Source organism: Gopherus flavomarginatus, chromosome 11 (genome assembly GCF_025201925.1).
Source record: "Gopherus flavomarginatus isolate rGopFla2 chromosome 11, rGopFla2.mat.asm, whole genome shotgun sequence".
In the NCBI taxonomy this organism is placed as follows: domain Eukaryota; kingdom Metazoa; phylum Chordata; order Testudines; family Testudinidae; genus Gopherus; species Gopherus flavomarginatus.
Window position 1 is genome coordinate 45,538,650 of NC_066627.1, and position 15,051 is coordinate 45,553,700.

Consider the following 15,051-nt stretch of genomic DNA (forward strand, 5'->3'; position numbering starts at 1 on the left):
ACATTGTGATTAATATACTTCCCCCTCCCCTTAAAAAAGGCAGTATTCACAGTTACACTGTGACAACCGTTTGGAAAAACTGATTTTGAAAGGTTTATGCTGCAATTTTATTCTGACCAGGGAACTTTAGATATGATTAAAGAACGTAACTGCTTGAAAACAATAATACTTAACTCTTTCTCAGAAATGCATGTGCATAAAAGTCCATGTGCACTGGGGTGCCTAATTTTTCATGGGCAATTATCTTGCATCACAGTAAATGTGCACTCACTTAACATCCAACTGGCCACATTTGAGCACCATTACTGTACAGGATGGTGAGCACAACAACTGAGCACCCATTTTTCCATATATTTGCTCAAACTTTTGGGGAGAAAGGCATTAAAAAAGGAATGGTATTAATGGGAGAGGCTTGGGTATTATATTACAGAAGGCCAAACTTTATGTTTGAGTAATGTTTTCTCTGTCAGAATGAAAGTTATGCTGTTAAATCTCTTCCTTGACTTGAAGCTGTGTGTTGTTAGAGTCTAAGACACCTAGATCCGTGCACAAGCACTTTTATAGTTGCATGGATAAAGTGAAATAAATAAATACACTCTGAAAATCTGGGTTGATTCATCTTCAATGTGTTATCAAGTAGCTAATTGAAACTCATCAAAATACATTATGTGAGAAAATAGTATTATTACATAAATGTGTTAATGATTGCAAAATGCATTGAAAAAGTGCAAAGCACTCTGTAAGTGCTAAGCTTTATTTATTAATAATATTTTATTTTAGTATAGAGCCTTGCTGAAGTGATCATTTAAGATCAGATCCTACTAGTCTTACATGCATTGAGTAGTCCCTGCTCCTCAAGTGGTGCCATAGATAGCTCTCAGGCTGATCGTCTGGCCTTGGAATGGAGTAAATTACATTCATACAGAGGGCCAAATTTTGCCCTTATCACACTTGCACAGCCCCAATGAACCACAGTGAGCCGTTATCAAACTGGAGGGGAAAGGGGAGAGTTTATCTGAAATGTACTATTACCTTGCAATTATTAAATGGAATATATTTTCTTGAGGCCAGCTCTTACTCACTGTTTCTTGGACTGATTACAAAGTAAAAGATCTCAGCCCTTAGCCATTTTAGGGTAGTGAAATTATTTACAGTGTGACACGCATACCAGGGAAGGATCCCAATATAGTCAGTATATTCTACATGTTGTTTTTTTCCCATCTTTTACTAAATCAGCACTCTCAGTGCAAAAGCCAGTTCCCAGAAGCATCATGTGGATTTGTGACACTGCTTGGGAGGCTTTGCCGTTCATAAACCAATGAGTGGATTATACTTTATCCATATGGAGTTTATTATCTGTGACAGAAATAATATGGATAATCCTCATAACCTAAATAATCCATGAAAAATTTAATACATGTTACTATGATACATTAACCAGATGGGGCCAGAAGAATATAGCCTGTTCTTGAGTGATGAGTGGGCCTGAGATGCAAAATTTGGGTCTAGATCTGAACTTTCCTAAAGTCTGAGGTGTTTGGGTTTAGGATTTAGGTTGGGCACCATATCCTGTCGTCAGTCGTTTCAACTGGTTCAGGACACAATGACTATCACTCATATGCCGTATGAGAAGTACTGAAACCAGTACAGTTCCTATTACTCTAATGAACCATATTTTGGGGCTATACATACTCAATGAATGTTTGTTCTATGCTTCGTATTTCCCACTCAGACATATGTTGACTAACCTATTTGGAGCCTGCAGCAATGGAGATTTCTATCTCACACAGGAGCAAATACAACTACAGTTTTACTACATGCAGGAGAACAGGTGAGAGGGAGAGGTTATGGGTGTGCAGAATCCATAGTGGAAGGGTTGCTGTAGAGATCAGCTCTCAGCATGCTGTCATGAAGGTGAATTGATAGCCAGGCAAGGGCAGGCCTGCAGGGGGCAGTAAGTGGTTTTGCAGGTTGGTTGATCCACAGGCCATTATTCCCCCAGGGATAGGCTTTGCTGTTGCTATGAGGCTTGGTCTGACCCACCAAGCTTCTCAGCCACCTGGCTGTGTTTTCCCCAATCTAGCCTGAAAGCAAATGATTTGGAGTCATGGGTGCTGCTGGAAAGCCATGGGACCAGGGAGTCATGGATGGGCGTTCAGAATCAGTGAGCCTTCCTCACTCCTGAAGAAGGGGCTTGGTTTTTATTCAGTTACTCAAGCAAATATTCCTTACGAATTGTGAAAGGATGTAATTTGCTATAGTAGGACCCTATAAAAGTCCAACTGCCACAGAGTAAAAAGGAAGATTAGCTGTTCTTGGGCATGCTTCAGCAAATAGGATTATGTCAGATGCCATTCCTCTAACTGAGGTCTGCAACTGAGTTCCAGAGTGTTTTTAATTGGTCCTGTGACTTATTGTGCTATATTCAATGCTAATCCAATAAAAACCTTTGTCATTTTCACTATTGATATAATGCCAAATATTTTTGGGGGTGGGGCATGAGGAGATCTTTTATTAATCTCATAATCAAATGCAAGCCAAATACTTTTGCGGCTTTGCTGCTTTTGCTAAATTGACCGTTCAGGCTTGGCTGTACAGAAAGTTTACAAGAAAAGAAGGTTTACAAGCAAGAAAGTTTATAAGCATAGTTTGGCTGTAATCTTTCTGAAAGATGGGTAAATGATAGTGTAATCAGTATGCAAAGTAATCTGTAAGTATTTAAAATAATCTGGAAATGATCAGCTGAGTCGTTAAAAATTGAGATCAGTGAAAAGCGATACTTGTGTGGTGCCTATAAACAGTGACAATTAGGAATTGTATGTCGTTAAATCAAGCTCTCTTTTCTAAAGGCTGTATTCTGTCCTCTGAAGGAGGTGCACTCCCCTATGGAAGCGAATTGCTCCTACTTAATATGGCCCTATTTTTAAATTACTTCCCTATGTAAAAATTGGTTTGCTGGAAATTATATTCAAGCAGTGCAGTTTTCCTTCATGCGGCATGTAGGTGCACATTGAGTCAGTCAGGATATGACTACAAAGGCAGATAGTGCTGACAGTTTAAATAATGAAGTTTCTCTGTGTGGGGAAAAAAATCAGATAAAACATCCTGTGACAATCCTCTCTCAGGGATTGGACAGTAGGGCAGCATTGCCTAGTTGTCAGGGCGTAGGCCCCCATGATTTGCAGCGGGGGTGTTGGTAAGGAAGCCTGGGGCCCTCCCAAGCCATGAGTCTCCAACCCAAGGCTCTTTGAGGGCTGAGTGATCTGACAGCTTGGGCAGCTTACAGCTGCCCTCCCCGTGCCGCTTTCTGCCTGGCCTCTCCTCCCCTGCAATGGTCCCACAGTTTCCATCTGCATTTAGGCGGAGTGAAGGGTGTCCACTCACCACAAGGCAGCTTCGGGCGGCTCTGTGTAGCTCTCTACGTCTCTTGGGCAGCAACTTCCTCCTTCAGCGGTATGGCCTACCCACCCTCCTGGGCCAGCTGTGTCCTAGGGTTTTCCCCTGCTGAGGTCATTGAAACAAAATAGAGGGGAATGAACAAAACTCAGAGTCCCTATGAGAGGCAGCGGGAAATGCTTCCCTTTCAAGCTGTCTCAGCAGCAGGGGCTCCCTTTCCTCCAGGAGGGATCTCTGGGCAGTGTCATGTGGAGAGATTCTGTCTTGCCCTCAGCTCTCCACTGCTGGAGCTACAGGGCTCAGGTCTGCTCTCTTCTCTGGTCTGCCCCCAGTTGAGCTGTTCCTCCGCCTTTAACTCCTTCCCCGTTTGGAGCATTTCCTACAGGTGTAGCAGGCAGGGCTGGCTAAGCCCAGAGCAGTTCTTTAACCCCTGCTTGCCCAGGGTGGGGAGTTTGTATACCACGACACACATCCATAGTTTAAGAGTTTATTATCTTTCGATTATTAGGAGCAAGTGTAATCAGAATACCAGAAAGATGAGCTTGCAAAAATGATACACTCTGGGAGACTGATTTTTTTATGGCTTCATGCTAAAGTAAACTTCAGTAAAGAAACTGGTGCATAGTATAGATGGTCATCTGAATATATTTTCTAGCGTATAGCCTAGATTCTCTCAAAGCAGTAGCTTTGTTATACTTTAATGTAGATAGAACGTTGATGCATTTTTATTTATTGCTGCCTGTTCTGTATTAAAAGAAGTGAAAATAAATGAAGGGTGATGGCAGTAATAAGGCCACTGGGTAAAAAAATTCACAGATAGCTTTATATTTATGACATTATCGTTTTATGATGATACATTTTTTTAAATTAGGCACTACACTTGTATTTCAAAGTGTGTGGTTAGTTTCAGTGTTAGCACGTGCTAGCAGTAGCCCTGAGGATTTAGAACTGGCAGTTCATGAAGAATACAAATTTTATCTCGGTGAAAATGACTCATGAAATGTGAATACATTCTTAGATTATGAGCCTGTTGAAAGGAATTCAACTGGGAAAACAAAAAGAATGGTTGTTCTCTATGCTGGTCACAAATCCACACTCCACGCACAGTCCCACAGTAGCTGGACATTCCTGGTAAACTGCTCAGTACAGAAAATTGCTAGGCACTTTCTGCTGTGATCCAAAAGCACTTAAATTTAAGTGTATGGGTTGTTGAACTACTGAAGACAGGATTGGGGGCTGGAGTGCCTAGCAACTTGCAGGATGAAGCCCCAAATGCTCAGCAGTGAAATAGTTAATAACATTGGCATAAGGTCCATACCTCTCATAGCACCATTGGCCTGAATTTTCCGATGTCAGCATTTGTTTTGGCAGTGTAAAATTGCACACTCAGTATTTGCACCTGTACTCTGCAGCCACAAACTCCTACTTTGCACACAAGTTGGTCCCAGTGGTTTTCTGGATGTCAAATTCTCACTCACACAGACACACAGAGCGGTGAATCTATACCAAGCTGGTGCACTCAGTATATATAGATAGATAGATAGATAGATATAGATACAAAGAAATATTCTATAAGTGTTTCCAGCAAAATGCAGTTTTGTACTAATTGGTTTGTCGAGTGCTGCTGCTTTCCCCCTGAGTTAAGATGATCAGAAAGTGTTTTTGTTTTAAAGGGAAAACAAGAGCAAACAGTTTCTTCTTCTCCTTCACCCCTGCTCTCTGCAAGCCCATGGCACTGTTGGTACATGAGGTTTATTGCAGTCTAAAGGGAAACATTTTTATAGGAGCTTCTTGTGCAAGCGTTGGCAGCACATCACGGGTTCATCAACAGCCCGATATGCAGGGATTGAATGTGAAATATGGATGCTTTGAAAATATCCTGCACTAAACAATTCAAAGATCTTATTTTCTAATTTATTTAAGACCAGTGTTCAGTGGGGCTCCTCACTGTCTCCACATATTCTCATTCAACCAGTGTATTGCACAACTAGTTACGGGGGAAAACTAGAGCCGCCAAGAGTACTTGGCCTAAGAATCTCTTTGAGAGTAGGCAGTCCTCATCAGTAATCAGTTTATAGTCAGCTGTCTGTGCCCTCTGGCTGGCTTTAAAATGGCATGTACAGTCTAATTAGCTATAGAGAGGACTTCACAGAATAATTGCAAATAGATCTCAGGGCCTGAAATAAAATTGATCCAAGTGTGGAACGTTCTCGTGATAGTTACAACCTGTTATTAAACAATATCCAAGAATGAGCACATGGGACCTTTTACAATGTGAAATTCATGGTTTCCACATAGCAAGTGTTAAAAGTTTCTTAATATAGAGCAAGGTTTTGCTGAGGTCACATCTGCACTGATTATCAGGATAAGCTGTTCCTCTGTTGCTTTATGGCCACTGCAGCGATCCGCGGTTTACAGCTATTCAAATGATATGCCCTCTTCCGCTTCAGACTCACTTCTTTGGAAAGGACTTTCCTCCACTGCCACACCTCTGCACCTCTCCCCAGAGATGGTTAAAGAGTGACTGTCTTTACACATTAAAACAAGTACAAATGGTGGAAATGATCAGATGCGTGCTGACTGTCACCTTGCAATCCCTCTGCCTTTGCTGTGTCACTGGTCTTTTCCTGTACATTATGTATCAAGAGTAAGCAACTTGGGCCAGATGCTGATTTCACTTACCCTAGTTGTAAACGTAGGGCTTGTCTACACAAGGGACACTGAGGAAAATTAATCTGAGTTAACTAAATATATGGCTTTAAAGTGGATTGGAAAAATTGCATGAAACCTCTGTTCAAACTAAACTGAAGTAAGGCCACTGTAATTCTGAATGAACCCACACAGACATTTAATGCAGTTTAACTAATCCACTTTAAAGTCACACCTTTAGTTATTTCAGATTAATTTTCCCAAGTGTCCCCAAGTGGACAAGTCCTTAAAGTAATTCCACTGCAGCCACTGGAATTAATTCAGATTTGCACTGAGTAGAATCCTGTCCTGTGATTCGGAGCCATTGCAGAGGTGCCCCAATGAGATACACCACTGGCCTGGAAACCATATTTCTTTTTAATAGAGATGGCACTAGGCCTGAGGAAACCTAACCCTAACCCTCTATTATTGGATTGCCACCCTTCCCAGGGGCCCAAATAGGAACCACTATTGTTTTACCTTAAATTGCAACCATAGGCTGCTCAAGACAATCAGTGTGCTGCCCCCCTGTAATGGTCCCTTGCTCTCCCACTCGGAGGGAGCCCACTCAGTCCGGTCCTGTCTGGCCAGGACCAGAGTCCGCAGGACAGCCAAGAGCCCACAGTAGGGCTGGGCAATCAATAGTCACAGTCAGGCTTTAGCCTGGGTTTGGGCGGCTTAACCTGTCAGCCTTTAAACAGAGTCTATAACTGAGCTGGGGGCCTGGGCTGGAGGAGGCTCAGGCAGCCAGCAACAGAACAGTGTATCAGGGCTGGCTTTAGCCTGGGTGGAGCTCAGGCAGCCAGCAAAGCAAACAGTCTACAGGTGCTGGTAAGGGAGGCTCCTTCAGGGCTAGAGCTTCCCTGCACAGTGTAGGGAGTCAGCGACCCCATGGTGGAGTGGCAGGGGGACGCGGGCCCACCCTACTCCACCGCGTCCCAGCCCGGGGCCCTGGCAGGGGCAGGATTAGCTGCACCTGCTTCGGTGGGGATCTAGCCACAACACGCTGACTGAGCCATGCTGGGCTCTGCAGCCGGCTGCTCTGCGGCTGCCTCGGGCCACTTCCTGCCTCCCCGGGGTTCGGTACCTGTGACCTCCAGGCCTCTTCTGGCTCTTTCAGGGACATGGCGGTAGGCACTCCGAGCCAGTCCTCGTCAGTGTCTGGGGATCAGGAACAGGCAGGCATAGGCTCCGCTCTGGGATGCTGCAAAACAAGCAGAACGTCCTTCACCTCCGCAGGCTTTGCCCCAACTGTGCTGCAAGGCCTGCCTTTTATACTTCCAGCCACGCCCTTGTACTTCCGGCAAGGGGGATGGGATGATCTAGGCTCCGCCTTCCAAGGGAACTGTAATGGTCTCTTGCTCTCCCATTTGGAGGGAGGCCACTCGGCCTGACTACACCCCCCCCTTCATAGGCCTATGGCAGCATATTTCGCCCCACTGCCCGTCCATCATGATGGAGAAGTGGCCAGATCAAATGTGAGTGAGTGGCTTTGCAACCTGGTGCATGGGGTCACAGTGCCACTCAAATCTGCCGCCCTAAGCAGCTGCCTAGTTGGGCTATAGCTAGAGCGTCTCCCTGATTGCAACTGCTTAAGCCACTGTACTGAGGATATCTGCTATTGTCCCCTTTCTGCCAGTTCTAGTGTAATACCTGTTCACTTCAGCCATGTGTCTTAGTCATTAGTGGGACACTTGGGGCTAGTGCTTATATTGCCTAGCAACAGAGACCTGTGGACTCTGGTCCTGGCTAGACAGGACCGGACTGAGTGGCCTCCTTCGGAGTGGGAGGGCGAGGGACCATTACAGGGGGACAGCACACTTGCCTTTAAGTCATGGTACACCTGGTGCACTGCCTTAGAGGTCTGGCATACCACAGCACTGAGCAGCTGTAACACTTGCACCTTGGTGAGCGGGGGTGGTTTATTATGGCTGGTCCACCTGTCAGGTCTTGCATCATAATAAACATTATTTATTATCTCTATTATTGCAGTGCCTAGGGACTCTACGATAGGATCTGGGCCCTATTGTGGTCAGTGCTGTACAGATGAGTAACAAGGAGGACAGTCTCTGACCCAAGGAGCACACCACTTACATGGCAGACAGGACAAAACAGGTGGACAAAACAGACAAATAGGCTGGGCATGGTCTGAGTTTGGTTCTGTACATTGCCGCATCTGTGCTGAACATTTTCAGAATGACTAGCAGCTGCATTCTGCCCTCAGATTCCATGGAAGTTGCACATGTGTATCTGAGAAGAGAATTTGTCCCAATATTTCCTGGCATGAGACACGCTGAGATACACTTTCAGCATAAACTGTAGTAATAAGGGAAAAGGGAGACATTGCTGCTGAATGAACATAGAATCCCCTTGCTTTTGTAAGAACGTTATGTTGCCCGTGACTATCATTTAACGTACAGTGGGTTTTCTTACTCCTTTTTCAAGGTGACTCTGACATTTCAGTCCATTGGCAGGATTAGGCTTTGGGTAAATCTGAAGTTCTGAATGCAGCTTGAGTGTTTTGCTAAACTTGAAGGGAGAATTGGTTCAGAAATGAAGGTTTGGTACAGAAATCAGTGAGAACGGTGAACTGCTTGACATGTCATGTTTACTAACTTCTGATGTTCTTGTCACAGAATGAAGTGGTCCAGAACCTGACACTCACCCTCTACGTGCTTACAACTGACCATAAATTGCAACATACGGGGAGCCAAATCGTCACTGCATCGTGTAAAAGATCCTCAGCCAGAAACAGGCAAACAAGCCTTTGGTTGCCCATTGATGGAAATGTCTTATAATTCGACAGGAGAAAATGAATTCAATTCCCCCCAGAATTTAACTGTACCCGGTGCATCCAGTCCAGTTGAGAACAGCTTAAAGGAGCCTTGTAACACACCACTGAGCAATGATACTTTATATTCCAACACAAACAGCCCTTCAGATTCTTGTGTGAAACCTCTCTGCAATGCAGCATCCGAAAAGAAAAGCAACAAAGGAGTTAAATATGTCTCCTCCGAAGGAGACAAACTTGAGTGTGGGTGGGGGGCTTTCACGCCTGCTTGTTTACAGTTCTTCAACACACCTAAGGGGGTTTTGTTATTCCTCTGTGTGGCTTCTTTTTTGCAAGGGATGATAGTGAATGGCTTCATTAATACAGTCATCACCTCAATAGAACGGCGCTTTGACCTGCACAGCTACCAGAGTGGACTGATTGCAAGCTCTTATGACATAGCAGCATGTGTCTGCTTGATGTTTGTCAGTTACTTTGGGGGCAATGGGCATAAACCACGGTGGCTGGGATGGGGAGTGCTCATTATGGGAGTCGGGTCCATTGTCTTTGCATTGCCACACTTCACCACTAGCCCATCTGAAGTACACTTCTCAGAAGAGACTGGCATATGCTCTTCCCACCAGAGCATGCCATGTGCAGAAAGCGTCTCGATCCTCTCAAACTACAGATTTGTCTTCATGCTCGGGCAGTTCCTGCATGGTATTGGAGCGACACCACTCTACACTCTTGGAGTGACCTATTTAGATGAAAATGTCAAGTCTAACTATTCCCCTGTGTATATCGGTAAGTCAAGTAGCCTACTGAGGAAGAGCCTTCTGTTCTTTTCAGTCATGTTGGCTGAAGAGAAATCAAATGCATCTGTGCTGGCCCGGAATGTAATGTGCTGGAGAAGCTTGCCAAGGGTAATCCAAGTAATTTGTTCCAAATATCAGAAGAGATGACAATAGGAGAGGGGAAGCAACAGGCTGGAAGATTTTGAGTTTTCCCTTTTACAGGCAAGAATAATGTTGTGAGTTGCCTGAATATTACAGCAACTAGATGCATTACTTTAAATCTCCAGGTTCATCCTCCCCCATTCATAAGGTCTGACCTCAGCTTCTACACTTAGAACACAATCCACTGGTTCTTTGTCCTTCCCCAAAGCATGCTGTCCTGAAGATCGCATTTCTCCTTTTAGTGCTACAGCATGAGAAGGGCATTGATCATAATAAAGATCCTCTTCTATGCATGGCTAATCATGTGGGAATGGCAAAAGACCTCTAATATAAATTGGTGTGATAGAGAACATGTTCACTAAGGGCCTAATCTGGAGTCAATTGAAAGACTCCAGTTAACTTCAGTTGGCTTTGGATAGACCTATGGGCCTGAGCTGTAATACCGGAGGGCTGTGGAGATAGAGGAAGAAACCACAGGAGTCTGTTCCGGTCCATGGTTCATGTCACTATTCTGATGGCAGTGAAGGGTAAAGCAAAATATAGGCTCCAATCCTGCCATCACTAGCATGCATGTTGCTTGCCAGTCAGTAGTGAGACGACAGGAGTATTCCCAGCATTATGCCTGGTAGTCCGTGCTAACAGGATCAAGCCCTTGACTGGTAAATAATGAAAAAAGTTGACTCCAAATTACATAGTAGTTTTTCTGCTGAAACCAATTTCGACTCCCATCTTACAAACACATGCACGTGCATTGCCTCCAAGGGTACTTGGACTAGTCCCAAATACATGAGTGTCCATCTGCCTATGTCCCAACCATGGAAGGAATAAATGGAAAAGGTGTGACTTGGACTGTGCGCCCATGCAAGTCCGTACAAATCCAGGCCTGCATGCCTGCTTACTCCTTTGCTGGAGCATGTGGGGAGGGAAGGTCAGGAAGGAGGCAGAGTCATAGTTCATCCCTCTACTTACGGAGACAGTGTGGGGAGTGTCATGATTTGCTGCTAGTAAAGACGTGCAGGAAATTACTGTCTTTCCTGAGTGAAAGAAGCAGGGGGTGGATCTTGCTATTCTTTTTACCACCCAGAGAGCTTGTATTTAATAACAACCAATATATTTTCATCTAAATGTTACCTGGCACCGCTGTGAGAACCTTCTCTAAACTACAGCCAGCCAGGCTCTTCTGCCCCCTACAGTCCAGAATCCCGCCTTGCAAAATGAAGGAGGATCTTTGCTGGCTGCAGTCCATAGCCTCCACAGCACTGACCGTTACCCCACAGCGGAAGGGAGCTGAGACACCAGAGCTGTGTGTGTGAGTCCAGAGCTGTAACTACCCATTTTAGCGCCCAGGGTGAGCAAGCATATTTGCTGCCATTTTTTTCAGCATTTGGCCAGTCCATTTTCCTGCCCCTGCGGTTTCGCGCCCGGGGCAGCTGTCCCATTCACTTCACCCTGATTACGGCCCTGTGTGAGGCACACTTCTTTCCAGAGCTGCACTTAAGATCATGGCACTTTCATGCCACTCCCTTGCCCAGGGCAGTGTCTACCATCACCCTAGGATTTTTTGCACCGTTTCATTTGAGGGCTAGCTTAAAGAAAGAGCTGAGTCAGGGCTTTCAGAAAAATGCAAAGGATTCAGTAACACTGATTGTTTTCTTTTTCAGCTATTTTCTACACTGCTGCAATCCTTGGGCCCGCAGCAGGTTATCTGGTAGGAGGAATGTTTCTAAATATTTATTCTGAAATAGGCAAACAGTAAGTTGGTAAAAATAATCTTGTTCTTTTTCCTTTATGCTGTGCAGTTCCTTTAAAAAAAATTAAATGAAACCTTTAGCAACTTAAATGGAAAACTACCCATTGTCTTCAAAGGGGTTTTGTCCAGCAGTGAATTTGTAAGTGGGCTGTGTGTGGATATGGTTGAAGCTAGAAAGATGGGTTTTCATTAATGGAAAAGAATTGCTCGCAAGCCTTATTTTTCTAACTCCATCATCTTAGTGGTTTGTCATGTGCTGGAGCTGAGCTGTGGTGAGCAAGAGGATTTCTTGAATAAGTTCCCCTGTGTATGCAGCATGTCACCTTTTCCAGTATGCCTCACAATGATTCTGCAGTGCCACCTCGTCACTCTTTGGTTTACTCTGTGGGAGAGGAGGGGGTCCTTTTTCATTTGCAGCAAACAAATGATCCTTGCAAAAGTGTTTTATGAGCAAGCCTGGCCTGTCATTTTGATGTGACATTTGGTAGATTAGTGGACAGAATCATTTTGTTTTGTTGTTTCTTTCGGCAATGAGCCTTGTAGCAAAAGATTGATCTGCTATTGATCACAGGCCTGGGTGACAAAAATAGAAATGAAAATGGAACCCAGAACTGATGAGTGCTCAGAGATAAATACAGTGTTAAACAACTCGTGTTTTTAATGTCAGGAATGATCTGTTATAGTTGCCAATCGGCTGTGGGTCTGAAAGGAAGAATGGTCCAGTGGTTAGGGTGCTGGCCTAGAACTTGGGAAACCTAGATTCAATTGTCTGCTCTGCCATAGCCTTCCTGTGTGACCTTGGGCAAGTCACTTAGTCTCTTTGTGCCTCAGTTTCCCACCTGTGGAATGAAGATGATAGTACTCCCCTATCTGACCGGGATGTGGTCAGGATAAAGACATTAAGGATTATAAAGTTCTGAGATTAGGGTGACCAGATGTCCCAATATTATCAGGACCATCCCAATATTAGGGGCTTTGTCTTACATAGGAAACTATACCCCCCCAAAGTGTCCTGATTTTTCACACGTGCTATCTTTTCACCCTAGCTGAGGTACTACAGTAGCATGGGCCATATAAGTACCAATGACAAATTGTGTTGGCCAAGATGGCAGGGTGGCTTATAGTAGCAAGCTCACATTTGAGCATTAGCGTAGGTAGCCAGGTGTAAAAATATTTTGTTTATTCATTCAGAAACCTGCTTATATGCACAAATCATAGGGGCACCACAGTAGAGACCTGGTTGCAATGGTTTCAGCACCTCCATCTCCCAGTTTTGCACGCAAAAGAAGCAGTCAGATTTTCAGCAGAGCTCAGCTCCCATTTCAGCACCTAAATGAAACAGGCAGATTTTCGGAAGTGCTCCCATCAGCTCTTGTTGCCAAAGTGGGACCTGTAGAGTGCTGGGCATGTTTGGTATTCAGCCCGAGACAAGAGCTGGGCTCTCTTGCATATCTTGCCTCAAATGCTGAGCACTTTTGAGTTTGTCTGATGTTATATTCTCAGCTAAGTTTCATACTGTTTCCACACACATTGATCAGCTCTTTGGTTACACACAGAATGGGGTGGAAAATGCTGGAGTACTTCGCTTCCCCTTTGATTTCAATCATGAAAGCCAAGCGCTAAATTTACTCTGCGGCTCTCTCATGTGATAAGACACACCGTTGGCAAACCACATAGGTGTTTGGAACATCTGAGCTTGGAGCAGCTTTGAAGCGGCAGCCCCAGGGGTTGTGTCACCGATGGAACGCACCTGTGCCAGCCTTTGAATTTGCCTTTAATTCAAAAGGATTATTTGTGCAGTTTATTTGCGAATAAAGAGCCCTTTGGCAGAGTTTCCATTGCACAGTTAGATGAGGGTTCTGAATACTCAGGCGTGTTCAGCCTTTTGTACTGGGGTTTGTTATGATTGACTTACAGGAGAATGCCGAGGGCTGACAGTACTTTTCACACTGCTGTTGAGCACTGACTCCAGGCTGGGAACACCCAGCCACATGTTGTTCTTCTTGCCACAGTCCTTACTCAGCCATACAGGGGAATATGGGGGATAAAGCCCTGTAATTCCCCTGCTTAGCCTTGGCCAAATTGTTATTGCAGCCATGTGAGGGACAGCAGGGGCTACTCAGCTGATACTCCACTGCTGGGAGTGGAAGGAGCCGTAGTTCTGTCCCCTTCCCCCCACCCCAGTAGCTGTTTGGGTACGTTCAGGAGAGAAAGCTGTTCTGTGAAAAGGGGGCAAATATTGTACCCCAAGTTCCCCAGAGAAAGGAAAGCAGGGTGGAGCTGTGACTCTCTGGGTCTCAATTCATTCTCTGGGTTTGCCCCTGGAACAGCACAGCCCCTTAGCCAATCAGGCTGTAACGTTAAAATTTAGCCCATAGTGATGTTTTAATAGTAAAGATAAGTCTTCTCTAGTTCCTTACAGCACAGAGCCCCCTTGGACAGTGATTTTATTTTTCAGTAAGAAGTAAAATCCAAGGACTAAAATCTGCTCTCAGATGCATCAGTATAAATCTGCTATCTCTATTGCTGCCCGGGGAATTATTTCAGATTTATACTCATCTCAGGAAGAGCAGAATTTGGCTCCAAGTTTTCAGTTTGTCAAGTGCACAGAATATACTTGGGGGCAGATTGCCCTCCGCCTTGCACCAGTTTTACTTTGCTGACTTCACCTGCTACTCCTGATCCATGCCAGTGTTAGGGTGAAGTCTCTAATGTTCCATCCCAGTTAGGTAATTTCCTTCCCCCCTTTGTTCTTTTACAGAGTTGATCTAACCCCAGATAATACTCTCTGGGTTGGGGCCTGGTGGATAGGATTCCTGGGTGCTGGAGCTGCTGCCCTTCTCACTGCCATTCCCATTCTGGGTTACCCTCGCCGGCTGCCAGGTATACGAAGAACAAAATCCTGAATAACTTCGGGTAGAACACTTGGGGATCTTCTTAATGGAGGACGGCTGCCATGACTCATTAGCCTGTGTTTCAGTGAAGCCATTGCCTGAGCCTTGCTGCTGCTGCTGTGATACAAACCTTGTTTCTCATTTCAGTGTCACAGATTTGATAAGTCTATGGATGAGGCCATGCAAATTGGCTGCTTTAGGCTGGAGCGAAAAGAACTTAGTCATTAGATGCTAATTACTCCAGTGAGGCAGAACCCTATTTCTTTGTTTTGTTACTATTAGCCTGCTGTTTATGCTGTCCTTTATGCTACTACCACTTGCATTCAGGCAGTTATCCTCAACTTGCATGCTATACAGCTCTGCCTATACACCGGGAAGGAACAGGATACAATTTCACCCATGTATTTTGTTCTCCATTAAGGTCTTTTGTTTGCTTCTCTGTCCTCCTCTCCATCTCTGTCTTTTGTCTTTTGTTCTTATTTGCTGAATACTTGAGATAATGTGACGTTTTCTGTATGCCCCGCAGATGTGCATAATACTTTGATTGTCATTAACTCCTACGGGCTGTCTCCTCCTATTTTGAGATATGCCTGACTA

The 15,051-nt window shown here is 44.7% G+C and overlaps 1 protein-coding gene across 4 annotated transcripts in view; it reads left to right on the forward strand.

The window, feature by feature from the left end:
* The window catches only part of SLCO4A1 (solute carrier organic anion transporter family member 4A1), a 48,485-nt gene that overhangs the window by 13,804 nt on the left and 19,630 nt on the right, over positions 1–15,051 (forward strand). For 2 of the 4 annotated variants that reach the window (XM_050918670.1, XM_050918673.1), the window contains exons 3-5: positions 8,721–9,658; positions 11,472–11,562; positions 14,322–14,443. In XM_050918670.1, coding sequence (XP_050774627.1) covers positions 8,866–9,658; positions 11,472–11,562; positions 14,322–14,443 — 1,006 coding nt within the window. In that variant the 5' untranslated portion in view covers positions 8,721–8,865. Of the gene's footprint in view, positions 1–1,732; positions 1,832–8,076; positions 8,200–8,720; positions 9,659–11,471; positions 11,563–14,321; positions 14,444–15,051 lie in introns of all 4 variants that reach the window. The other 2 variants (XM_050918671.1, XM_050918672.1) reach the window with 2 other exon arrangements.